General features: G+C 43.2%; 1 protein-coding gene across 1 annotated transcript in view; it reads left to right on the top strand.

Moving 5' to 3' along the window:
- LOC138510613 (coiled-coil domain-containing protein 17-like) overlaps positions 1–27,016 on the top strand; it is a 377,034-nt gene that overhangs the window by 193,638 nt on the left and 156,380 nt on the right. The window contains exon 8 of the mRNA XM_069626398.1: positions 14,453–14,643. Coding sequence (XP_069482499.1) covers positions 14,453–14,643 — 191 coding nt within the window. The remainder of the gene's footprint in view (positions 1–14,452; positions 14,644–27,016) is intronic.

Genomic DNA, 27,016 nt, shown 5'->3' with positions numbered 1-27,016 from the left:
GTTCATCAATATATTCATGAACTGTGGATGCACTCACAAGTGTCTGCTCATGTGTTCTGTATAGTAGGTGTTGTGGTAACACCATTTTCCTACCTGTCAAGACCTCATGGGGGCTAACACCTGTTGCCTTGGCAGGAGTTGATCTGATTGCCATCAAAACCAACGGTAAACGTAAACCCCAGCTGGAACCTGCTTCTGCCTCAAATTTCTTTAAAATATCCACAACAGACCTATTGCTTCTTTCAACTGTACCTGAAGACGCCGCCCGATATGCAATATGTAGTTTCCTTTTCACACCTAGTATTTGCCATACCTTACTCATTAGAGTACTTGTGAAATGACTTCCTCTGTCTGACTCAATTCTTTGTGGCAACCCAAACCTTGAGAACACATGGTTCACCAGCAATGTGGCTGCTGTTTGCGCACTACAATCTGGTGCAGGAATGCATTCAATCCACTTCGACATCAAACATACCACACTCAAAATATAATGGTGTCCCCTGCTCGTCCTTTTTGAAGGACCTACATAGTCTATTTGCAAATCTGACCATGGGAGAGTTAGGCCTCTTTTCATCAATGGTGCTCTATGCATTGGTGAAGCAGGTTTAAATTGGGCGCATACTAGACATCCTCTAGTATATAATTCCACATCTTGGGACATATGTGGCCAGTAAGCATAATCTTTTAGTATTTCTAATGTTTTTTGTGAACCTCTATGGCCTGCAGTTATGGCATCATGTGCATGGTGTAGCATTAGTCCTCTGAATGAAAGGGGTACTACCCACTGTATTTGTCCTGTTATGGACTCTCTAATCATGAGTCCATCCTGTAATCTAATTCGTGTTTTGTTCTTTAATAACACCCTCAACTCCTCTTTTCCCATACAATAATTTTCTGTCAAAGAATTTTGTTCGGGATCTATCAAATGATTATAATAAATTCCCAAAATTTGATCATTCTTTTGTGCCTCAATCAAATCTTGGTCTGGCGTGTCATGACTCCACTGCACCACCGGTTGATCTACCTCCTTTGGTGCTTTAGAACGTGTGACTGCATCAATTTGTATTTCACCCATTAAATAATCAATAGGTAGCAATTCTCCCATCACAGCCCCAATCTTAGCCAGGTGGTCTGCCTTATCATTTCCCTCCTTATCCTCTCCTGGTGTTTTTAAATGCCCACAAATTTTTCTCCAGTATATTGTTAACTTATTCTCTGACACCAATTTGTCTATGGCTTGTATCATTTTTCCATGCTTAAGTGGCTTTTTGTTATATGTAACCATGCCTCTTGCTTTCCAACCAGGCAAATACTCCACAAAGCTATTCCGTGCATAGTCAGACTCAGTCACCAGGACAATTTCACTGAACTTTTTATCAACTGCAGTAGCAATTGCTTTATAAATGGCTGCCAATTCCGCCACCTGACTGCTCCTATCTCCAATCCTCATCCCTATACTGGGGACACCTTCACATTTCAACCAGACATTTCCTATTCCTGCCACTAACTGTTTATTACTGTCATTTTCAATGTGAAAAGCACAACCATCCACATATACAGTTGGCAAATCCTTGCATGTTTTTTCATCAAAAGCTTTGTGTGGTGATTGTTCAAATTCCTGCAAACTAGTTTCTACTTCCATTTCATTTGGTATTTGTTCAGCTGCACAGTCATGTAAGTCAGCTAACCCTTGAGCAATTGGGTTCTTTTTATTTTGTCCATATCTCACTTCTACGGGAAAACCTCCTTGTAATGCCAGCGTCCATGAAGTGATTCTGGATTGCGCTAGATTACCTGATCTAATTCTTTTACTCTCTAAAAATTGCAAAGGTTGGTGATTTGTTTCAATAATCACCTTTTCTCCCTGAACAATGGGGCGGAAATGTTGTAGCGCCCACACAGTGGTTAATAGGGCCTTTTCGCATTCATTAAATTTCATTTCAACTTGGGAAAATGCCTTACTTGCATATGCAATGGTTTTGTGATTCAAATCGTGTTTTTGTGATAACACTGCTGACATACAATGTTCAGAAAAACCTATTTCTATAAAGAAATCCCTATCCTTTATGGGGTATGCTAAACATGGTGCCTTTACAAGACATTCCTTTAATTTAGCCACTGCATCAGACTGCTCTTTTTCCCATTTCCAGGGAGTATTCAGTTTAAGCAGTTTAGTCAATGGTTGAGTGATTTCTGCATAATTTTCAATGAACTTTCTGTTATAGCCTGTCATCCCTAATAAACTTTTTACTCCTTTCACATTCCTAGGATCTTTTAATCTTTGTATGGCCTCTATTTTCTTCTTTTGTGGATTTAGCCCATGTTCAGTCACTTCATGCCCTAGAAAGTTCACTTTTTTCTTGCACCATTGTGCTTTTTGCAAAGATACTTTGGCGCCTGCTTTCTGCAATTGGCCAAGTACATGTCTTATTTCATCAAAATGGCTTTTCAGGCTTTTATTTTTTATCAGGACATCGTCCACATAAACTATTGTTCCTCTTTCCGCTGCATCCGGCATGGCCTTTCTCAAAAATATGCCAAATTCACTCCCACTATTGATGTACCCGAACGGAGCTCTAAGCCAGGCATATTGAGTCCTGTCAAATGTAAAGGAAAATAAATGTTGTATCTCCTCTGCCAATGGCACGCACCAATATCCAGAGGTGAGATCTAATGTGGTAAATACATTTGAACCATGTATCTGAGCTAGGCCCTGATCAATGAATGGCAGTGGCCATCTAGATACTGGTACTCTTTTATTTAACTCTCTCAAGTCTGCACACAGCCGCCATTGACCATTTGGCTTTAACACACCTAAAATAGGTGTATTGGATGTGCTATGAATGGGCCTGATTATTCCCTGCGATTCCAAATTTTTAATAATCTCTGCCAATGATTCTAAACATGCCAGCGGTAGTCTATACTGGCGTACAAACACTGGATTTCTGCTACACCGTTCTGGTAGTGTGGCCACATGTAAATCAGTTAAACCACAATCATAAGCATCTTTTGCAAATACATCCTTAAACTCCATAAATATCTCCCTCAGATTGTCCCTCTCTTCATTGCTTTCACACGCATTCGCTAAGGAGATCTGTTCTTCTACCATTTTGGAAAATTCTGGAAAATCTTCTGGTAAGGGAATCTCGGCGCTTTCCTCTAACTGTGTGGCTGTGTCTTTTTGTAAAGCTGCCACTTTTAAATATTTTGGCATATCAGCTTCCACTTCAATGGGCTGATTTTCTGTTTCATTTTCATTTAAATTAAATATTATGCAATCCTCTTGATGGCAGCACACTGTCTCATTTGAATCATAAGGATACACAGAATGAATTTTAAATATTCCTTTGGGCTGAGAGTCCAGGTGTTCTGGCAACTCACCCTTGGCATCTACATACTTTTCAGGAATATTTCCAATCACCATGTTATTTAAATCTGCCGTATAATGTGATTTTTGTATGGCCATTCCTAATGGGGAGTTTTCCTCTAAATGAATATCCTGACAACCTTTATTATTTACCATAATTTTTACAGATCCTTCACCAATATCTACCAATGTAATGTATTCATAATCCAGGCCTTGCTGTTTTATGGATTCATTCAGGCATACAAATGCACCAGAACCTTTCATCTGCTGTCCATTTTTGCATTTCAGTGTTATTGCAAACTGTTTTGTAAATGCAGGAATAATAGTATCTTTCCTCATTTGTAATTCGATTGCATAAGGAACCAGTTGTGCACAATGATAAGCCCTTCTTTTGTCTTCAAATTCAGGTGCCGGACCACCTAGGCGTGACCATATTTTTTGATTAAGGAAATCTAACACCATACACATTCTGTGCATGATGTCATTTCCCATGTAAAATTCATTTTGTGCTCCACTCACTATCCATACATTATGGTAAATTGTTTTCTGCCCAATGCTAATTTTAAGCATGCATCTGCCTGCAATTCGGTTTTCAAAGTCTGGACTGTCCAAGCCAGAAACATATTGGTTTTTAATCCTAAATCTCGGGATTTCTTCCCTCTCCATTATTTTTTGCAACAATTTCTCATTAATGAAACTCCTTTCATGTTCAAGCGCTAAAGTGGCTTTTATTGTTTTAAAATAGTCATTTATACCAACATGAACCCATGGTTGCTCATCTTCCATGTGTATTTCTGCCAGAGTGGTAATGTGTTTTTCTGAATCTGTTTTAGGAGTAATATTCTGTTTGCATGTTTTCTCTTTTAAATAAAAACGTAATGTGTGCTCATCTATGGCAGTCTGCCAATTTTTCCTTGGGTCCAAGTATATTTGTACAGGTAGTTTTTCATTGTCGCTCTGCATTTTGTCTTGACACATTAATATAACAGTGACACTAGGTATGCAGCTATTCTGGAGATATGCCTCCACAGCATCATTTGTTTTGGCAACGGTGTGACATTCATTTATATTGCTGTTTTGTGATTTTAGTTTCTTAGGCCTCAATGGTTTTTTGGTTAAGGACCACAGCACTCCATTCACCCCATCTATTAGAGGAGACAATCTTTTCAGACAATCTGTCCCCATCAGAAATGGAATTTCACAAATAGATGTGGTCAATACCTCTTGTTTCATTCTGTGCTTTCCTATTTTTATGTCAATCTCAGTTACACCTATGATGGGCACCTCCTCCCCATTATAGTTATGCACTGGGCCTTGATTTTCCTTCACTGTGATCTGACTCCGTGGGGGTCTCCCTTCATTGATACTCTTTACCAGCTCCTTGGACATAATTGTGGCCTGTGCGCCAGTGTCAATCATAGCAAAGGTGTGGCATTTTTCTTCTACAGTGATGGGTGCATAATATCTGTCCTCAACTTCCTCTAATACACATAAGAAATTTGAATTCTTACTGATTTCATGGCTCACCTTTCTCAGGTCTTTTTCACTTTTGGCTAAACACATTGGTAAATGGAAAGACATTTTTCCCTCCTGTTTACCCATTTCTGTGCGAGAGACTTTATTCATTTCTCCATGATCAGAGGTTTTTTGGAGTGTGGCCACTGTTCGCCCATCCATCTGGGTAATATCAGAGACCACATTACAACCTTCCAACTGAACATGTGTAACAACATCATTCATCAATTTGTCATTTTTTAATTCTGTGCATTTGTGATCATTTAGTGTGATACCAGCCCTTTCAGCCTCTTCAAAAATATGTGGCTCAAAGAATTCTTCAGGTGATTGACTTGTACCCTCCTTGTGAGTATTTCCTTTTTCTGTCTGTGTTTGGTCATTGTTTTGCTTGCCCAGGGAAGGAGCTATAGCATCCCCACTTACTCCCTGTCCACTGGTATTCCCCATGCATGAGTCATTTTTCTTAAGTCTGTCCCTTTTTTCTTTTGGAATTCCTAATGTTTCTTTTTCATTTGTACAAATCTTTACTGTTTTATTTAGCTCTAGATTAAACCGTACCTCTTTTTTAGAATTATTTGCACTTTCTGTCACAAGTTCATTTACTGGCACTTTCACATTTAATCCATTAGGCATCTCAGAGTCGTTATGCAAAATTATATCAGAGCAATCTGTCATTTTGGCACTGCAGTTATCATGAGTACTTAGTCACTTTTCGGAAGCCCCCTGGACATTGCTATGGCCATCAGCCCCCTCTTTGGAAGGTTGTTTTTGCGCTGTACAGAGCTTTCCTATTTGCTCAGCTAACATTTTCACTTGGGCCTCAAGGCACTGGAACCTTTCCATCTCTCTAGGATCCTCTTTCTGTGGTCTAGGTCAATATTGGTTGTTTTCCCCCTGATTGGATCTATTCTGATACCTCTCAGGTGAATGATGTCGGTTGGGATGGTTTCTGAACTCTTGATTCATTTGTGGAGGGGAGCGGGTTGCACCCATCCTTTGATTATAATCCCCTGGTCGGGAATCATTGTACTGGCGTGGATTGTAGTTCACGTTTTGCCTCATGTCCTGTCTCTCAGATTGTGGGTACTGGCCCCTAGGTTGATTTCCATTATCAGTAAATCGATCCACATATCGGGGCCTATCCTGATTACCATATATCATGGTGTTGGGATCAAATCTGCTCTGTGCGCCCAATGACTGGTAGGGACCATCATTTCTTTGATCTTGATTTTGTCTCTGGTTATTGTTCATACCTGCCATATCAGGCCGATATCCTACCCGGGGTCTGTCCCCTAAATACCTAGGGCTGATGTAGCTCTCTCTATTACTAGGATCATGTGATTGGAACATTGGTCCAGGAAATGGCGATCTTTGTTGATTACCCCTTTGTTCAGGTGTCACATTATTTTTACCTTGCCTTTGAGCAGACTCAAGGGACATTTTGGCTGACCTGATTTCCATTACTGTGGCTGAGGGTTCTTTAGATTTAGGTCTAGTATCTTTCATTTTATCACTTTCTCTACCCTGACAATAGAGTACCTCATATAGTTTTGTGCTTTGATGTACAATCCATTCAAGGGATTTGTCACGGTCAAATTCACGGACCAATTGGGATATGATGTCTTTCTGTAGCCCATAGAAGTATGCAGTTTTAAACTCATTGGAATTTGAGTCAAAAGATACATCAAAGCGAGAAAATGCTCTTTTTAAGTCTTGTAAAAATTGGCGAGGGGATGTATTAGGTCCAGCAGTAATTGTGTAAGCGACTTTCTTTGCCTCCTGCAATGACTGAAAAGGAGAAAAATGACGCCTAATTTATTTTTCAAACTCCAACCATGTCATATTCTGCTGTTCATTTAATCCCCTTATGATGCTGGCCGTCGGGGCATCTTAAGTTAAATGAAAATATTGTCTGTACTGTTTTAGGTATCTGGAGTGCTTTAAAAATGTCATGCACCGCTTCTAAGTGATCCTCAATGCAGCATTCACCTCCCTTTTTAAATGGTTTGATCAGGGCTTTAATGGATTTCATTATTTGTATGGGGCTACTTGTTGCAATGCATGGAATTGCACTATTTTGTGATTCAATCCTGTTTTCAGGTGTATGAGATTGGTGGCTGCCCCCAATGGGAGTATCAAATCCCCCAAGGGCGCTGAACCAAGTTCAGTCACAGGCCCAGTCACTGGAGCACTAGCTCTTTGGGCAGAGCTAGAATTCACCTCCACTCCATTGAATGTGGTACCCTGCCGCCTCTCCTGGGACCTGGGAATGCACATTTGCTGTTCTAAGTCCTTACACTTTTTAAGGAGTCTGTTGGCTTCATCTTGCAAATAGTTGTTTTCACCATTCATCTTATTAATCACCTCCTGCATGTCGCACATTTGCATTTGGCATTCATTGAACTCTATTTCTCTTGTCTCTTTCTTGAATCATTTTAATCATTTCTTGTTCTGCGCTCTGGAGATCACATTCTTTTTCACAATGTTCTTTTTGTAAAATCTGCATCTCTGAAACAACCTCATCTTTAGCCTGTCTAATGTGATCCACTAAGGCTTTTAAGTGTGCCAATTCTTGCTCACTATCTTCAAATTGTGTCTTGCTTTTGGATAACTGAGTATCAAAGTCTCTGCATTTTAATTGCATGTCTTTTTGGCATACATCCAATTCTGCTCTCAACATTTCCTGATTTTTACTTGCCCCATCTAATTCAGTCTTTAACCTGTTAATTAGCTGAGTATCATTCTCTTGCATTCGCAGGGACTTGTTTAAAATAAACCATATTTTGCTGCATAGCCGTATTAAACAGTCTTTCTCTGCACTTTTATCGGCTGCATTCAATAATCTTGTAAGGCAGACCTGAATTATGCTGCCTTCTGCAAAATATTGTCTAGTTTTTCTTTCTGCACCTCACCCTGAATGCGGTTACTCCATTCTAACGTGCTATTCGACGACCAATTCCCATGTGCAAACAACTTTGCCTCTAAATATTGCACTAGATCTGAGAATGTGGTTTCCCTTTGTGACATTCTGAAATTCGTTTTTAGTGGCACACTGCTATTATAAAATGGGTTCCCTTTAATGTGCAAATGGCAGTGTGAGACACGCTTGCCACGCCCAGTAGGTACTCTATGATCACTTTCCCGGCCTGCAATGCAACATAAATATGTAGGGTATTTTGTGGAGATTTGGGGCCTGACGGTATTTTCTTACAGCCGAAAAATAACTTGGCAACAATCACTCCTTGTATTCAGATTGGGCCATGTACAACAATAATACAGTGGACATGCATTATTTCAGCACCCAGACATGCATATTTGGTATGCATGGTTGGTATGCATGGTTGGTGGTATTTTGGTGAGCATAATTCCCTTGTTTTATTTGTGGCCCCAATGTCCAGAATCCCTTATCTTTGCTTAGATTTTTCGTGTAATCACTAGAGAGACCTCAGACCTACATTTCAGGAATACCACATTTTCAGTGTTAGTGTTAGTGTGCCACCATGGGCGATCTCACTGACTTATTTACGACAGAGAGCTGTATCTGGTAATTTTGTGGTAATTTCCACTACCTTATATACGGTAGGGAACTATGTCCAGAGAGTCTCTCTTCCCGTTGGCTCATGTACCTCCAACGAGCTATGCTACAAACAGTCACTCACAACTGTCCATACTGAATATGATCATGCACACATCTGTCTTAAAATGACAATTGCACTGTTTAAAAATCTCCCCACATCATCAGCACTGTATTGGAAAATATAAAACACACCACCCGTCTGCTTTCAAATATTTTTCTGTATTATAAAAGTTGCATTTAAACACGATCTCACTCTTTACAGAAATAAATAAAATAGCACAGTAACAGCATTGTCTGTAATACACTGAAAAGAGAGTAGCGGAGAAAATAACTCAATTTGCAACATTAACATGTGATTAAAGCACAGGAATCTCCTTTCCTACACTGACTGAATATTCTCGTACACACTCAGCCCCCACACTTCTGTAATTACCTTATCTGTTCAGCCCGAGTTTTCTTCAGCTGTTCTCTTTCTGAATGTGGCTCCCTTGAAGATTAACCCCGGTGAAAACAAGCGTCTTTCGTTCTCAAACCAGGGTTATTGCTGGGAGCTCTCAGCTTTTTCATCAGAAATGCTCCAACCAGGAAAACAGGTCCTTCTCCCAGCTCTCCAAATCCCGACTGTCCTCCCTCTCTCTTCAAACTCCCCCCAGCAAAACCCTCATCACTGCCTCTAGCATGATACTTGCGACGACGCTGCTCCAATCAGAAATTAATCATGCCACATCCTCCCTCTCTACACAATGGCTCCTTTTTACAGTAACCATTTGTAACCAACTGATTTCCTGTATCTTCGGGCCCTTGGCTTCCTAAGTTATGTGGACAGAGCAGCAGAGAAAAAGAAAAAAAATGAATGTGCGTTTAAAAGTTCACTTTCAGAGTAGGCCTATTTCTGCAGTGGAGACACATTTTTATTAGTGGGTTATGTTAAATTCAGTTTTATTAGTCAGGTTAGTTATGAATAATGTTAGTTATTAATTTTCACATGTGTCTCTTGCACCATAGGCATTTCAGGTGAAAAATAGTGTGCATTTTCGAATGTGCACGTGTGCTTTTAACTGTAAAAATAGATTTGCATCTTATATGTTAAAATCGTTTTTGACTGAATAGCCTGTCTTTCCATGTTAATCTGGTAACACATATAGCAATGCACCGCACCCATGTGGTGGTGCTGCATAAAAAAATTGCTACCTGTGCAGTAGTGCTGTACTCTGTGCTGTAACACGCCAAATATCCTTACAGTCCCTACCTCATAGACATACTTTACGTGAGACCAGATTCCTTTGTACATGCAAGGATAGCTGTGGACTTGTTGATATGATATGATATGGCATTTATAACGCGCCTATACACAACTGTTCCAAGGCGTGATGTGGCAAACAGGGGAAGGAGGAAGGGGGAAAGGGAAAAGTGTGGGGGGGAGTAGAGGGGGCAGTGCAGTACATGGGATCTACAATAAAAATAAATAGAATAATAACAGCAATAAGTAAAAGTGCGGCCAGCTGGTGGCAAGTGCAAGAGTAAGTGCAGACATCAGGTGTAAAGTGCCTGGATACAGAACACAGTCCCCAAGTGCGGGGGATGCCAGGGAAGCAGTGCAGGTGTGCAACTGGAGGGGGAGGAGACCTGGGCCTGACGTCAGAGGGTAGCCAGGTGACCAGTTCAGTTTCAGTATCAGCCAGGAGTTCAGCAGGGGAGAGGAGGAGAGAAAGCAGAAGCAAAGAGGAAGGTTTAGATGGGCTCCCAGAACCGGAAATGGTTCTCCTTAAGTTTCAGGGAGGCTGTTACAGCGGGAGGCCCCAGCCGAAGAAAGAGATCTACCACCAACTTGTTGCTTGGAGAAGCGACTGTTGTGAAGTTGCACCATATTTCTGAATAACTTGTGCCTTCCTTACCTTCAATTTCCCCTGTGATTTCTTTGGTTGTGCTTATGGTTGTATTTTTTTTTAAATTCAAATACATGGAATAAAATGGGGCAGTCGTGTGTGTTGGAAAACAATATAATCAAAAAGCATGATTCATTTACACACTCCAGATAGAGAGCTCTACCACCCCCTCCTCCAAGCCCGTCCTCCATAAACTTGTTCAAGTGACCAGGCGCCATCAATCAACTCGGACAGACGAGATGCTTTTAGGAAAGTTTTCTTTTTTAGTAACTTCCACTCCATATTCTATGGACCCCCAAACGTGTTGCTTTTGTTTTTACACCATGTATTGACTTTTTACAGTGGAGTGTCATTTTGCTCAATTGTTATGATATGATATGATGGTTTATTTATATAGCGCCTATACACAATTTATTTCAAAGCGCTTCACGACAAGAGATGGAACAAGAGAAAATACAAAACATTCTTACAGGCCATGAACAACAAGAATGTGAAAAGAACTATCATACTTGGCCAAGCGACATTTCAGATAGTGCAAGTGCTAAGACACAGATAGGCAGGAAATGGAAACAGACAGGCGGCTGTTATGTGCCTGGTATATACTTATTAAAGTAACACACAGGAGCCTTCAATATATGTTCTTACATATTTAATCATCTATTGTAACTGAACTTAGCCCACCACCACATTCCAGAGTCCCCAAGTCCATTCCACATTCTGTTACACCACTCATATTAATCTTTAGAACATTTCATGTGACAGACCGCCTGCATATAACATATAACAGTGACTACCGTACTAGGCCTCACAACATTGGTAGAGTCGGAGAATTACACATTGTGAGGGAGAGGGGAGTAGAAGGGGGGAAAGGAACAAAACAAGCGACTATCGTAATAGGCCTGACAACATTTCAGATAGTGCTGGAGGGGGAGTGGGTCAAAACAAGTAAGGGGGGGTGAGACTAACAAAGTTACTCTCATACTAGGTCCAGGGACCATTCAGATACAGTAAGTGTGTAGAAAACAGAAAGGGGGGAGGGATGGAGAGAAGGGGTAAAGGAGAGGAGAAGAGAACAGAAGAAAGAAAAACGGGGGAAACTGGCCAGGCCTTCAGACTGCCAATACTGGGAAACTGTTTCCCTTTCTCTTTTTACGTGTTATCTTTTTTGGGCAGCTTTTTCATGTTGCACGCAGCACCTTGCAGTGCATTGCAAATGGGATACTTTTGTATCACCCTAGACTACTCTCAAAGGGATTTTCGGTCACCTGCAGATGTGCCTAAGGACAAACTGGTGGCAACAGTAACTTTTTTCTGATTGTTCATGTACTTTTATTTAGCTTTACCACGTTTACTGCCTTTGGCTACTAACTGTGGCTAGTGTCCTAACATGGTTATGCCACACGTTTTTTCCCTTGTTCTTTGGCCATTTTGTCTTTTAGCCTTCTTCCTGCCTTGTGAGGTCAGGTAATTCCTTTTATGGTCATGTATTTGGCCGGGAAAGCAGGCCATGTGTGTCGAAAGCCAGAAAGTGCGTTGGGACTGGCTGGTTTCAATCCACACGCTGGTTTCTGTATGTCTGGAGTGTATGCATAAGTTTCACCAACATTGGTCCCTGATTTGACCACTGCTGGGGTGTGTGTGAGGGGCAGAACTTCCAATGGTTGGGCTAGGTTTCTGTTCTCACCTGGACTTTAGGAAAAGAATAGGAGTCCTGCAGCCATTCCCCAGAGACCTGAAGAGGAGCCAAGTATCCTGCGTAGATGTGAAGATTTCGGATGACCCCAGGACCGATCCTGAGAAGGCCGGCCAACCAACCTTTGCTGCAGTCCCGGTGTTGCGCTGTCTAGCTACTGATCTTAGAAGACCCTCTTCTGTGCTTCGACCCCTTGTAGTTGTGGGACCAACCATTCTCGATGTCTTCTTGATTCCCTAAGAACTGGGGTTTTCAGAAGTGTCCCAGCGCCACCCAGTGAGCTGACCAACTCTGGCCTGGGCTGCTGTGGTAGAAGTTTTGCCGTTCCACATTTTGACTCGGAACCTCAGGGGTCTTAAGATTTGTCTTGTAAGTAGCCTTCCTACGAAACTTTGACATCCCAGTATCCAAGGTACCAAGAGATAGAAGGCTCTCTTCAATTGTGACACCTGTGATGCCTGCTCTTGCCATGCATTAGTGGCCGTCACTGAAACCATCTTTCCTGTATCTTGCCAAGTGCCTAGAGGAGGCCTCATCTGTGTTTGCTGCATTTATCCACAAGAACAGGTTGCACCAGCTCCTAGACCTGACCGGAACTTCTCTTTCTCTCCTGGGCATCTGTGACTGGAACCAATGGCAGGAAAATCGAACTCTGGCAACTCTCCAATGACCTGCCAAGCCTGAGGACAAATCAGAGAATAGGGGTAAGTTCCAGCAGTACTTACCTGCACCCCATCTCCACCCTTTAAAGGTTTGTAGAACTTTGCTATTGTTTTGTACCTTTTGGCTTTGACAAGACTTGTTACCAAAAGCCCTCCATAAGGTAGAACACGGTTTTATTCACAAGTGAACATCTTTATCTGTCTTCTGGAACCTTCTTCACATCCACGGGACCCTCCTCCTAACTTTTTCCCACTGTTGAATGTGTGGTTGAATACATATTTCTTGAGCCTGGGAGGTTATGGCACAGTAAACTTTAGTCATTCATAGGGCATGGACCATGGGCATTAACTCGTAGTATGGACCCCCTATTCAAGCCCTTTGAGGGACTAGATGTCCCTCCCCATGCTGCTTGGCCTTCATCTACATCCCACCTCGGCACCCTGAGCTCCTCCCTGCTCTACTGCCCAGCATCCCGATTTTCATAATATTCCTCTGGGCCCTGTGCACCGCCTTTCACTGCACTGCTTCAACCGGACATTGCTCATTCTGCCTCCTACATCCACCCACCCTGGACCCCTACTAGCACTTATGTCATAATCTAGTCTCTGCTGACTGCTTTGCAAATGTCTGCCATGGAAGTGAAGAAGGCGCTCTGAGAAGTTCCTGCCTGTAATTCCTCTGCGCCCACCTTCTTCTGTAGCTTTTTCATAACTTGAGAAATGGTCGCTGCTCTGTTTTCCAATTTCTTTAATGGTAGGCCCTTAGCACCACATAAAACAATGAGGGGTGCCAAAAGCTATGAGCCCTTGGCATCAGGCTTCACTGAATGAAAACAGCACTTAAACACTTTTGAAAGCCATCACTACACTGGAGCCTTTTTCTTGGTTCTATGGGCTGCGACCCCTGGTGAAGCGTGTCCTGCGCAGGAATTATTGCTTAATTAGAAAAATGAATATCATAAAGGTTAACCTTTTCCTCATCTGTAATGTTATGGTGTCTAAACTACAGTGTGGACGTTGATTTGAGTGCCCTGTCTTGGGGCACACAATTGAGGACACTTGGAATGCTTGAGGAATTTGCTTGCCTTGGTGTGGTTGGTCTATGTGTAAGCTTCGAGATAGAGAATGGGCTAAGGGGATCTCTGGGCTCACATGATTGGGCCCGGCGTGCAGGTGGGTATTCAAAGCTCAGTGTGCCCAGGGGGCATCCAACCTTATCACACCACTAGTTCTAATTTAGAAGGTCCAATCTTTGGTAGCAGCATTCTTTTTGAGATGCCCCAAAATGTCTCCTTAACTATACGTTCTTGTTCTTCTTGAGTCTTTGATTCTCGCTACTCTTTTTCTCGAATGATCATAATTTGCATTGTTTTCACTTCCTAACCAGCGTGCTCTATTTGACTTTCTCTCTTACTGTCTATGCTCCCAAGCTGTGCAATAGTTAGACTGTTCATGTTTGGTCCTCCACTTCTCTTCAGATATAAAGACCCCACTGAAACTATTCTCTTTTCCCAGATACTATCCTGCACTCTCTTCTCCCCATGCTCTATGATTTCTTAACTGTCATGAACACTTAGCTTTGATGCACTGTTTGTGTTTTCTGAACAGTCTACAGTAAAAGTGCAAGATTCATAGGAGCAATACATTTAGTCAATGTTCCGTTAGGTCAGAAAAAACAGCGCTACATAGTCTGTGAGTGCAGTTTTAATCGCTCACATATTTTTCTCATAATGTCTTTTGTTCTGAGTTTAGAAAAGGAGAGGATTGCAGATGTGCCAACATTTCTCAGGGCGGCCAACACCAGACAGAAAATGAGAACCCTGAACACTGAGCTAGATCTTCTGAAGCAGGAATTGGAGATCCAGCGGCTGAGGCGTCGCATGAAAACAACTGGGGCTCATGAGGCCCGCCCACAGCCTTACAATCCAACACTGCCTCCTTTGGTAAGGATCTGGGATTCCTGCGCAATGACTGCTTGCTATGACAGTGTAATGAATCGCATAAACCCTTAGGTGTTTCTCAGGGTTAGCTTGCACCAAGTTGGATCATAATAGTTAATTTTTCTGATAAAAGAAAAACTCGTTTAGATTTACAAATCTAAGTGCGTATTTGTTATTCTGGAAGATACAAATGTGCAATTACATGATTTAATAACAGAATCTACATACGTTATGGGGAGCTGAGTGTTGTGACTGTTGTGCCAGTGAAGACCACCTTAAAGCACCCATCATTGGTTTATCATGACAGCTCAGTAGTTCCAGAAAACAGTGATGAGATCTGTGTGTGATCTTCAGATTACAGTCCCATCTTTTTTCGTGTGACAAAGTCCCCTTTCTTCTTTTCGGGACTTCTAGTGGGGTTACTCACAGTGCTGGGTACCTTGCTGCACCACTGGATGATGGGTCTGGTGGCAGTATGGAGAAGAACCCCTTGGTAACCCCCACTGAGCCATCTGCCGCAAGCACGTGGCTGTCACTTGTAGACTTCAAAGGCTCCTGCCTCTTTATGATGGTGCCCCCCACCAAAGGGCCTGACCCCAGCATAGTGGCATCTCAGAGTAAGAGAAACCCAGATATACATCTGTCCAGCTCACACCCATTCACTATAGTTAGCATCAAAGAGAAAATATGTGTCACTCATATGCCATAGAGACATTGCAATTCACAAGCATGTAACCATCAAAAGCAAGCAGGTGCTACTCCACACCCATGTCAGCATCAACCCACACATGTGTCAAAAATCACTAGAGTCAATTTCAAAATAGCTGACAGCTGTGGTCCAGCTTCCATGCAAGTTATTACTACAGGTGTCGTAAACAACAAAACCACAAATATTTTCAAATGAACAGTGTGAAAGCAAAGAGAATAATAAGGTACAGCTGAGATCCCTGTGCCAGAGTGCAACCCGTTGAGGTGGCGTAGACTGAGAATAAATGAGAGAACAGTAAATATAGCAATGTGAGGGTTTGGAGCAGGAGAGGCACAGAGTTTGGAATTAGTTGGCTTTTGGAGAGAAATCTATGAGGCGCGGACTTTAGAATGAGGGACAGAAGAAGATAGGGGGAGAATGGAGATCAGAGGGGAAGAAGAGAGAACAGCCGACTGAAGGTAGAGAACAGCAATTGTCGGTAGGAGAAAAACATGTGAGGGTGGAAGAAGAACCGTAGGTGGAGGAATGAGAATTTTAAAAGGTAGAAAGAGGAGACAAGCAGGTGGAGGAAGTTCAAGAACAGCAGAGGCATTAGGGATGTAAACAACAGGTGTAGGAAGGAGAAGAACAGTGAACTACAGATGGTGGATGGAGAGGAGAAACAGAGGTTGGAAGGATGGAAAAGTCAGTGATTGCAAAGAGAAGGGCTAAAGTGGTTAGAAGGAGGGAAGGAATTGGTGTTGAAAAGAGGATAACCCCACCGGGTGGCTAAATAAAACCAGACAGAAGCAACTGGGAGCCGGGGGGAGGAAGAGAAGGCTGTTGAGGCCAGAACTAGCCAGAAGAGGATGTATGAAAAGGCAGGTATTACTTAAGGCATGGGGTAAGGGTGAACCCCTGATATGAAGGGGTGGAAGCCATGTTGGCGGAGAAATAGCAAGTGGCAGGGTGGTGAGGAAAGACGAGAACAGTGCATGTTCAGCGAAACAGGGAAAAGCATAGAGATGAAGAACCCAGACAAAGCAAGGGAAGGACAGTGCTAAGACCCTAAATTACCCTACTATGGAAACTGCCACCAAAAGGTTTCTGTGGCTTTCCCGGTCCATGGATGTCAAACTGTAGGTAGTGTTACACCTTGTGGCTAGGACACAGTGATGGTTTCAGGTACTGGAGGTGTTCACCTTCCCACTGTATCAGGAGAGACAACAAGGAGTACCTTGCTAGGCAGCAATTGACCAAGAGACTGTGAGTGCCTGGGAATTTATCTGGAATCTTTTTGAACAGATTGATAAGCCGTGGAGGGAAAGACTTTGATGCATTTTAAGTTGCTGTAGCTAATGATGAGCTATCCCTTTTTATGTTTATTTCCCTGCCTAACCACAACTAAGGGCCCTGTCTGGCCCTATCACTAAACATTGAATACAAAGAAAATATATGGCAATTCAAATAGTATCAACAACATTCACAGTTTCTTGATGACCTCTCAATACCCTTGGCAAGTTCCCTTCCGCAGGATGCAAAGTGTACTCCACTCCAATGTTTAAAAAAAAAAAAAAAGTAAATCCTTGAAGATAGAATAGTCTCTAATCATTTCTTCATGTTTCAATGTCAAGGTAAAGTTTTGCTAACCAAAGTTTCAACAATAGCAAGTCCCTTCTCCTTGGTAAAAGATGGACTTTGCACTTCCTCAGAACATCCACAATGCTTTGCCACCTCTTTCACTTATCCAAGAAGCTTCCCACAGTTCAAAATGAAATACAACTTCTACCACTGTTACTTAAACATAGTTTTTGTTAACAGTCAGTATGTCATTAGTTACAATATTAGGATTCACAATAGGTATATATGTCAGGATGACTTCACAGTGCTGCTGCTTCTACTTCAACAACTTCACTTCTACTCAAGTTTACCATGGGAACTGTCTCCTTTGCCTCATAGTACTCTACTTTGTTTAGGTTACTTAAATGTTGCTTCTACTGACAACCAGATATACAACCACATCTTCAGTACTTTGGACTAACACCACAGCTTCAGTAATTTGTGATTCAAGACCAGTATTGTTAAGAGTCACTTTAAAGTACTTCAACACCTTCAAGTAGGCACGGCACTCTTCCTCTGAATATCTCTCTCAAAAGGGGCCGCCTCTTTGCCTTTCTTGCCACAGTAACAACCTAGGTTTGCCTTTATGACCCACATCTCTTTCCTTCACAGCCTTTGGCAATATAGGTTGTGTCAACTTCAAATAATCTTTACAAGCAGCAGGTTGCCCTTCCCCAACTATGACTTCACCTCTCTGCCAACTGTTAGCCCAAATAATTACACAGAAGTCTTGGTGCCACTCTCTTGGCTTCAGGTCATGCTTGCACACTTGTATCCTAGGTAAGGTTGAACTGCCCTTGGGTTCGCAGTAATAGTTGTATTGCTTTTTGGCTATGAGATAGGTTGCTTTTAATCATAAAATGGGGAGACTCTTTGCTTGGGCAATGCTTGCTCTCCTCTTCAATTGTAGATACAATGTTTAACTGCTAAACTTCTTTCATAAGAGATAAATGGCCATGTGAAATAAAGGATAGAGTTCAGTCTTCCTTTGGAAATCACATCTAGGCACACGCAACCACTTCTTTATGTAGTTTTGAAAGGTTAAAGGTTTAACAATGGGCTTTCGCAGCATTTGCTCTTCTTGGGAGTAAATGGGAATTACCTGATACACGCAGGTGCTACTTTTCCATTGCTCCCTTATTAAAGCTTCAATTAATAACTTCAGCTTCAGGTTTCACTCACTGGCTTCTGTTAATCTTGTTCTGTGGGTTGCACAACTTCCACGACTTCTGCCATAACTTCTACTGCTTCTACTGCTCCTGGCTTTACAGGGACCCACACCCTTCCTCGCTGAAGGTGTCTCTGGTTTGGCTCTCTCGCTCCTGAGACCCATGGCTTGACAACAGCTCCTCGCCTCGGTCTCCAGCACGTTCTCTTCATGGCAACCACGGTACTCAGGCTCACATGGGGAAAGACAGCCTTCCCACATGTCTTCTGCTGCGCAACCTCTGCACTTCAGAGCTTGGGGGAACAGGACCCTCTCAGAACAAGCAGATGAAATCTGCTGCATCCATGTTCCGGCGTCTCTCTGACGAGAAACCCTCCCTATTCCATCTAATCCTGAGGCTTGTGCCTGTGTGAGGGGCTTTCAAGGGGGCCAATAGAGATTTGGGGCAATTCCAAAGGGACATCTTCAACCACAACTTGCCCCTAATCCCCCATCAAAGGCCTGGACTAAGTCCACAAAAGCCAAATAGATTTTTCATTTGCTCTCCAGCCCTGCTCTTCGTTATATTTAAGAACTTGATATTAAAACCTGTCCCCAGACCCATAAAAAGCCAGTTTGGAAAACATCATTATACTGTTCTTTTGCTGACCATTCATTTCATCTGGATAAAAGAAGGGAACAAAAGGTCTTTCTGATCACGTCCAAGAGTGCAAATGGACGATCATTTTTGGGGTTGTCTCTATTGCCCCTCTTGAATATTGGCACTATCATTGATCTCTTCCATGAATTCAGCAAGTTTTTAGTTTCCACTTTCTTCTCAAATAAATCGTTCAAGAATGTTGCACACAATTCCAGCTCTTGCTTCAGCATCACATTTGTGATGCTATCTCGGCCCGGGGCATGAGAACTACTGGCCTTATCTATTTTTAACCTCATGTCTTCCAAACGGTAAGGTAACAGCCACTCCATCAATGGCTCCTTCGCCTTGGTACAATCCCTCCCACTGTGCCCAGAAAAAAGTGCCCACAAACTCTCAGGCACACTATTTATCTGTGTCACAGACTGAGGGGTTTCACTGCTCTTCAGCAAGCCCAATATCTCGTTCAATTTCTTTTCAATGTATATTGCCTTCAGCATGTTTTCCGCAATCTGTTGGACATTCTTTCCTGTATGCCATCGCAACCATACTTTATCATTGTTTTTGATCTTCTTCGTTGCAACTAGTAGCTCTTCTGTGCCCAACAGTTTTTCCCTCTTTAACTCTTCCCTCATTTCCTTTCTTGTCTCCACTATCAACCCAGTGTACTTATTGCATGGGTTGATAAAAGCACCAGCAGCACCCTGTTTCTTAACCATAAAGCAAAACAGTAAGTGGGTATATTCAACCTTATTTCCGATTTTTTCGCCAATGTTTGATTAGCTTGTTCCGGGTACCTAGATGTTAATAGTTCCGCATTTTCTTTAGACATTTTCACGTGGTTGCCACTGCCGCCACTTGCCTCCACAGACACGTTCATTATCACATCCTTCCTCTGCACACCCGTCTCCCAAAAAACTCTTAGCAGCTGATGGTCGCTCATTGCAGTGCACACCACTCTAAAGGCATTCACCAGGTCCAACATGGGCCTAGATACGAAGATGTAGTCTATGATAGTTGATTGATTGCCTCTTGACCATGTTGCTCGTCGGAGTATGTCACCTTTGACTTGGTCATTCGAAATGTGTAGGTCTCTTTTTTTCATTAAATCCAACCATGAAAGACCTCTTTTCTCCAACAGAGTTAATCCCCTGATGTCCTCACAGATTAGAGTCCCATCTTTCTTCAAGCATATACTATTTAAATCCCCATATAGAATGATGTGGCCTAGACCATCTTCACTATATGCTGCATCAATGTAATCTGCCACTCTTGCCATAAAATCGTCTGCTTCAGTCGCGTCTGGATGCCAGTAGACATTAATAATAGTTAGTTGTGACCTGCAAGTCTCATTATTTGAACTTTCCAGAGAATTCCACCCCACAACCACCCATTGCATATATAGGTCAGAGGTCTCTGCTTTAATTATATCCAAACTGATCCCATTCTTGACGGCTGTGAGTAGGCCAGAAACCAGCCTCCACATGAAACCTTTTTTTGCCTGATTTAATACCACTGTGTAGCTGTCAAGGCTCAGTTTATTGCCTAACCATGTTTCTTAGAGGCATAGTATGTCAAAGCCCCCAACCTAACATCACTCTTGGCATTTACAAGTTTATAGCCCATGGCGTTCCATGAAGCCATTAATGTGCGGCCCGTTCTGTTCTTCACCAGCTATTGTTGCTTTGGGCTTTCTAGGGCCCTAGGCAACCAGCCCCAAAGGTTGCTCTCCAAGGTGTGTGCTGGCCTAGGTTGTAGCAGGGACACTTTTCTTTCTATTGTATGATATCCTTGACAAACAACCATTATGGATACACTCTTCTTCATAGGGTTGACTCCCCGGGTCACTTTGAACAATTTCATATTTTCGATTCAGTTGAGTACCCTGAGTAATTGGCCTGGCACTTTCTCCCCCTGATGTTTCCACTTGTTTTTGGTCTCCGGTGAAGCAAGTTGGCACTGTTCTACATCTTCTTTGTTTTTTTGCGTAATAGGTCTGTTATCCAAGTGGTTTTCCTTGATCTTTGGCCAGTTAAAGCTTAGTTATTGGAAGCTACCCTCGGTGTCAAGCAGCATTTGTTTAACAATACGTGAGTTAGTGTGGATGTACACCAGGTCCATTCTCGCCTTGTCCACAAATTCGATCACTTTTAGATTGCTCGGGCGAATCTGTCTTAAGTTTGGGACACCGTGTAGTAACTCCATGGGTATCAGGTAATAAAATCGCATAAAAAATGTCGCTGGTAAAAGAAATCGTTGCAAAAATGCTGTGGTTTGACCCGGTAAAGGTGTACCCCATTACACCATTTAAGGGGAGCGGGGGTGTCCCCCACCCCCTTTAAATGGTATAATTGGTCTGGGGGTTCCAGGAGTGTCCCCTGCATCCTTTACATGATTGTGGCGCAAAAAAACACGGCATTTTTGCCACGATTTTAAGACATGGAACCACTCCATGATGTTTCTTCTGTTTAAATTAAGTTAGCCTCCCTATCCAGCAGCCTCTCCAGTCAAACGCACCTTCTATTGTCTCTGACTTTTCCCAGCTGGGGCCCAGTGCCTACCCTTTCTATTCTTCGTGGTTGGGGTTTGTCCTCTTCCATATCTTTTATTATTGGTCTTCGGTCGGCTTTATGAAAGTGATCCAACTTAGTATGCCCTCTCACAGCGTTGTCATCTTGGTCTCCTGTTTCGTCCTTTTCATCCCCCTGTGCATTTAATGAGCCCACGCCATGTGTTTGCTTGTATTTCTCAACAGCAACTTGCCTTTTCTCTGCCAGTGTAAAGAATGTTTTTGTCGTTATTGGGGGCTCTCGGCTCACTAAGCACCCTCCTGATTCTTCTTCAAGGTTTTCCTTATTATTGACTATTGTGACTTGGGCGTCTATCACCATTTCGCCCTGATTTTCAGAGTTTTCCACTGAGTATACAGTTAGGTTCGTCAGTTTCTCCTGGACTGAGTCCTCATCCTTTTCTTCAGTTAGATCTTCTTCAATCACGTGATCTAACACCACAAGTATTTCCTTCTGTCTAGTTTTTATGTTTGGCTTTAAAACAACCGTTGGAGTGCTGAGATTTCTTAGAAGTTTGTGAGACCCATTCAATTTACCTTTGTGTCGGGCTCACTGGGTTTCCGTTGTCTGAGTCCTTGGTGCTCTGTGCGTCTTTTCCTTTGGTTTTGTACTAAAAACCGAAAAAGAATTTGCAGACACGCTCAGAGCTGTTCCGTATCAATGTTTTTACTCAACACCCCATTGCTAGCTGATACAATTTCACTCTCTGCATTGGTGTTATACCACGATTTCAGCATTTCATTCAGAATTGCAATAATACACAGAAATCCTCCAACCTGTTTCTTGATAGGTTTAGCACGGCTGGGAATGCTCCTATCCATTTTTGTAGTAATAGGAATCTACCTGAGCGTCTCGCCGAGCCCCAGCCAAAGGCTCGGGCCCGGTGAGAATCCCATGGAAACCCTGAAGGGAAAAAACCCTGTTGAGCTGCTGGGGTTCGTAGGGTCCTGTATGCAGCCTTCTCCGAATCAGGATTGGAGAATTAGGATGTTAAGGGTGTCTTCTGCCGTCCTTCTGCTTAACTGTGGCCCCTGGCTCTTGTAGGAAACTGATCAAGAGAGAGAGAGAGAGATGTTTATGACAGCTGTTAATCCCTCACTGCTTTTGAAAGAAGAACCTCTACCCCCTTCTCTGTGCTTCTCCGTACCCCTACTATGGCCGTGGATGCGCTGTTAAAATCAGACGTGGAAGGAGAACGGTGATTGTGACCGAATAGAAAAAAGGCAGAATCACGGAAGTAAATAACCAATGACTTGGTAAACAAAACCCAGAGGGATCGGTAATATTCAACAGAAAGGTTCCTATCGGGAAAACGGGATTAACCCAGGTACCCAAGGAGAACTTGACTCCTATCTCGCACAGATCAAGAGCTGGACGTGAAACTGAGTGCGAAACTGCAGGTCGCATTTTGCATCTGGGAAGGAAACAGAATGGGAGATGATCCGGAAGAGAATGAACTCGGACGCTAAGCTACTACGAGTGCTAGAAGGGCGGATGGGTGGAGCCTGAATCTTATTGCGGTGTCTGAATGCCGTCTGCGGAAAATGGTGATTCTGCTGGGATGATAGAGGTAGGTTGTGGGAAATGCCTGAAACGGCGGATCTGCAGTGGAAAGTATAGAAAGGTAAGTTAAAGAGTTCAGAAAAGGAATTTCTATAAGTGGTATTTAAGCAAGTAGATAATATCACTAAGCGGACTCACGGAGCGTGGCCATATTCCTACGAGAGTAGCAACGCGAAGTGAACTGCTTCCGCCTCTCAGATATACTGCAGGTCTCCACCTGAACTTCAGTTGTTTAAAAGGCTAGACTGCTGCTTGCAGTCTTATGATGTTCTGTACCTAGTCTGCACCCTCTTGAGTCCATAATCGATGGAGAGCTGGAAACATTGGTCACAATTGGTCACGCAGCATTGTTCTTTGTAAGGGCGACCAGTATTATTTCCTGTTGTTTTCATGTCTTCTGGCTTTTAAGAATCCCTCTCAGTTGTGCACACTCTCTCCATGTCACACTGACTAGCTGCACCCTTCCATGGCTTTTTGTATTGTACCTCGGTTGTATGACCCAAGTTTGAATTTTGGGCTACTTTGTCCTGCCCCTAATTCTCGCTCATCAATGGAGTTTGACTATGTTCTTTTGCAGGGTCTTTATAATTGTCCTTAATAGAGTGTTTATATGAGGATCTTCTTGGATTCTTTTCCCGATTTGCTTCTGTGTTGTTCACAGTCACAGCCGTTAAGTATCCTTCCAAGAATAGTAACTTTGAGTGCATCATTGCATTTGGGGTACATTGTCCTTTTAATGTGTTATTTATAGCTTTATAAAGTTTTGTAAATGGGGCCATAGCTATGGATAACATGGGCGTGATGGTTAGCGGGTCGTTTTTATTAGGCAAATCCAAAGGGCCAGCTTAATGTTGTTCTACAGTTCTTCCCACTTTATACCCAAGAGGAGGTGATGGGCTTTTAGAAGCTGAACTATCAGTCATGGAAGAGTCTGAGGCCTCCAGGGCTCTCCATGGGTCCCAATTCCCTTCCTAGAGACCCCAAAGTGTACACAATTGCTCCTTTATCTGAGCTCTGTAACTGTTTATCCTCGTTTATCGCTATCGAACAATCTGAATCAACTAATGTTATCATTTGTGTGATTTGATTCTAGCAATGTCTGCTTTTAGCAACATTTCCATTGATTTTCCACAGGTTTTTGGTGACTCTGATATTTTTAAGCTGGGGTCCGGAGTACTGGTGTTGATAGCATGGTAATAAAGGGGCATCCTCGAATCAGGCAAAATCATTTCACCTTACGTATCTAATTTTGTATTTAGTTCTAGTGTAGGCCCTTGCCTTTCACCTCCTTCACCTCCTTCATCCCCCTTCATGGCTATCTTATCCCACTGTCAATTCAGCCCTTTTGTGGGCCCTCTTGAATATGTCAGCATACAAACTATCTGGGGGCTGTGTCCGGCTCTGCTCTATTAGTTGCAGGCACACCTTCTTCTGCCCCCATACCTTCTATCCCTTCCAGCATATCCCATATGTAATTTCATTTACAGTGTTTGCCCAATCACGTTATTTTGCGTTCACTTTAAACAATTCAAAAAAAGGTGTTAACAACTGCCACCCCTTGTTTTTCCTCAACTGTGCTGGCCCAAATGTTGGCTGAGACATTCGGTTGGCAGGGTTTTCCGCTCCGGAGGTCCTGGTGCATTTGCTAATTGTATTCAAGTTTGAGGTTGCAGTTGTGTATGAGAGTGTGTTAGGTACTCTGGGGCTTCATGACTCTGATGAACATGTGCCTTAACTATCTGCTGGTCCTCTAAAGCAAGCTCAGCTTGAAATTCCGGCACAAGCTCCCAGTCCGTCACTGGTGGTGAAATGGGTACAACTGCAACCTCCAGATCCATCAACCCTCCCTCCGCCATAGATGTAATAGGCTCCTGGAGGCGCCAGTTGAGTGGGCGCCCTCTGTACGTAATTTGTGAGTGAACTTCCACTCTCTGCCCAGCTCAGAAAGCTTATAGGCCCCAACTTTATCTATAGAACATAGTCCCAACCTACGCTGCGGCCTCCAGTGCACTAGCAGCAGCAGCTGCAGTAGAGAAAGTCATGGTGTGTGTTAAAACCTCCCCGGTGTCCTGGTCAATATTGATCATCGGGGAGCCAGAATTCATGCTAGCTGGCGGGGCTGTGGGGTTTAGTAAGGTTGTTACAGCCTTAGGCTTCAGCACCAAGTCAGTACACTCTCAGAGCATAGAAAAGTTTGAAAGCGTGCAGAGGGGCTAGGCGGGAGAGGTGGCCATGGGAGTGTCCTGAAAACTGGCAAGCGCAGGTACGTCCGGGCTGTTAACAGCAACAAATATAGAAGGAGTAGTGGAAGCAGTCTCTGCAGTAGTATTGGAGAGGGGTTGCTTACCTTCTGCGGTGGCCTTACTTCCTTCCACCTCTCCAAAGGTCTTCGACACACCATGTGCAACACACTCAGCACCACCCCACTGTCGGTATCAGTAGCTTCTTAAGTTCCAACCCTCATCCATCACGTTTCCTGGCCTCCCAACAGCCAACTGACGAGCGATTGAACTCATCTGCTGAATTCAACGCCGGTGCTCCACACCTCCTGGGAGTTTTAAAGGCACAGCAGATCATGACAGTCACAGCAAGGTGAGCAGCCTCCACAAAGTAAATGCTTTAGTGTAAATCATCACCATTTGTCCTACCTAGCCCCCTCTGCTTTTCCACCATCAGAACACACCTTTCATGCTCCTTACTTCTCACTGCCTTTCTATTGCTGTCTGCAGCTATATGAGATTGGTGCCCAATGCACAATTACAGACTTTCCCTAACTTTAACACTACAATTAACATGGAATTTGATTACTTTTCTTTCCCTGTTAGTTTAGGGAGAACAACCATTTGGGTAGTAGACCATTTAGATTTATGTCGGGTAGCCACATCTATGCAGGTCGACATGTGGTGAATGTTCACCCCTTCCTAGCTTCTTATTGGAGAGTCCTGGGCCTCTGGTGATGGGGCTAGACTGGCCGCTCTCTGATGTCCCACCCTGAGGGTACAGAGGCCGAATCTTCCAGGGCCAGTAATTCTCCCAACTAGTTGTATATCCCTCAGGGGAAGACAAACTATGACATCCAAAATGTAGTAGAGCCTAATGAAGCATTGCACATTTTTCACTCCATGTTCGAAGTATGGTCTCGGGATATGACTCCCTTGGCAGACTGCATCCCTGAATTCTCAGAGGTAGAGGCGAGCCCTTGTTACATCCACAGTAAGGTCTCAGTAGTTACACACCATGAGGGAGAGGCAACCTGGCCACTCTACCAAGACTGCAAAACTGCAGTCTATGTCAATTGTGCACCAACCACAGCAACTACTTCACTGAAAAGCAAAAAGAGCAGAGAATGCTTTCACACAGAAGTTGCTTTCTGAAGACCAGGTGCCACCAATGGGAACGCAGAACTGCAGGGAATTGGTGTTTGCAAAGGGATGCAGACCACAATGGCATCGCCCCACAGGCCTATCTTCGAAGTTTTGCTGGCACATCAGAGAAGGAACCAGGGCAGCCCAGCCATGTGGTAATCATGACCAAGAGTTACAAGTAGCCTAAAAAGCAACCTATGGGAAACAAAGGCAAAGGAATGGAGAATCTCCATGCCATGCAAAGAAAGCAGGAGAAGTCCAGTAGGAGAGAGTACTCAGGAGGAGATGCATCCTCAGCTGCAGTTGTGCTTGACACAAAAGATGTCCTTTGAAAACCACACATGGGAAAAGACCCTACTGGGAGAGACCACGATCCCAGGGAAGACATATCGCTGACCACTTAATCTGGCAAACCTAAGCCTAGCATCTGGAGAAAGCTGGCATGTGCAGCACTGAAGAACCTGTTCCATTGGATTCATGGCAGAGAGAATAAAGACAGGGCCTCAGATACATACCTTGTCAAGTGGGAATTGCAGGGTGAGTTGCCATACACTCCACGTAAACTCAAGGCAGAGACTGTTCCATGGAAGAGACGTCAAGGGAAGAATATCATTTGCCTGACAGACACCCCAAGTTTAGGGAGGAGAAATACCGCTCACCACCTTCAATACGGAGGAGAGGCATGGGTGGGGCCTGATGTAGCATCAGAAGAATTGCATTGAAGAGTCAAGGATTCAGTGAAGGAGCCACAAGACATTCATATTC

The sequence above is a fragment of the Ambystoma mexicanum genome, chromosome 6p (assembly GCF_040938575.1).
Source record: "Ambystoma mexicanum isolate Mex_15411 chromosome 6p, UKY_AmexF1_1, whole genome shotgun sequence".
NCBI lineage: Eukaryota > Metazoa > Chordata > Amphibia > Caudata > Ambystomatidae > Ambystoma > Ambystoma mexicanum.
This window is presented reverse-complemented; position numbering and strand designations above follow the sequence as displayed.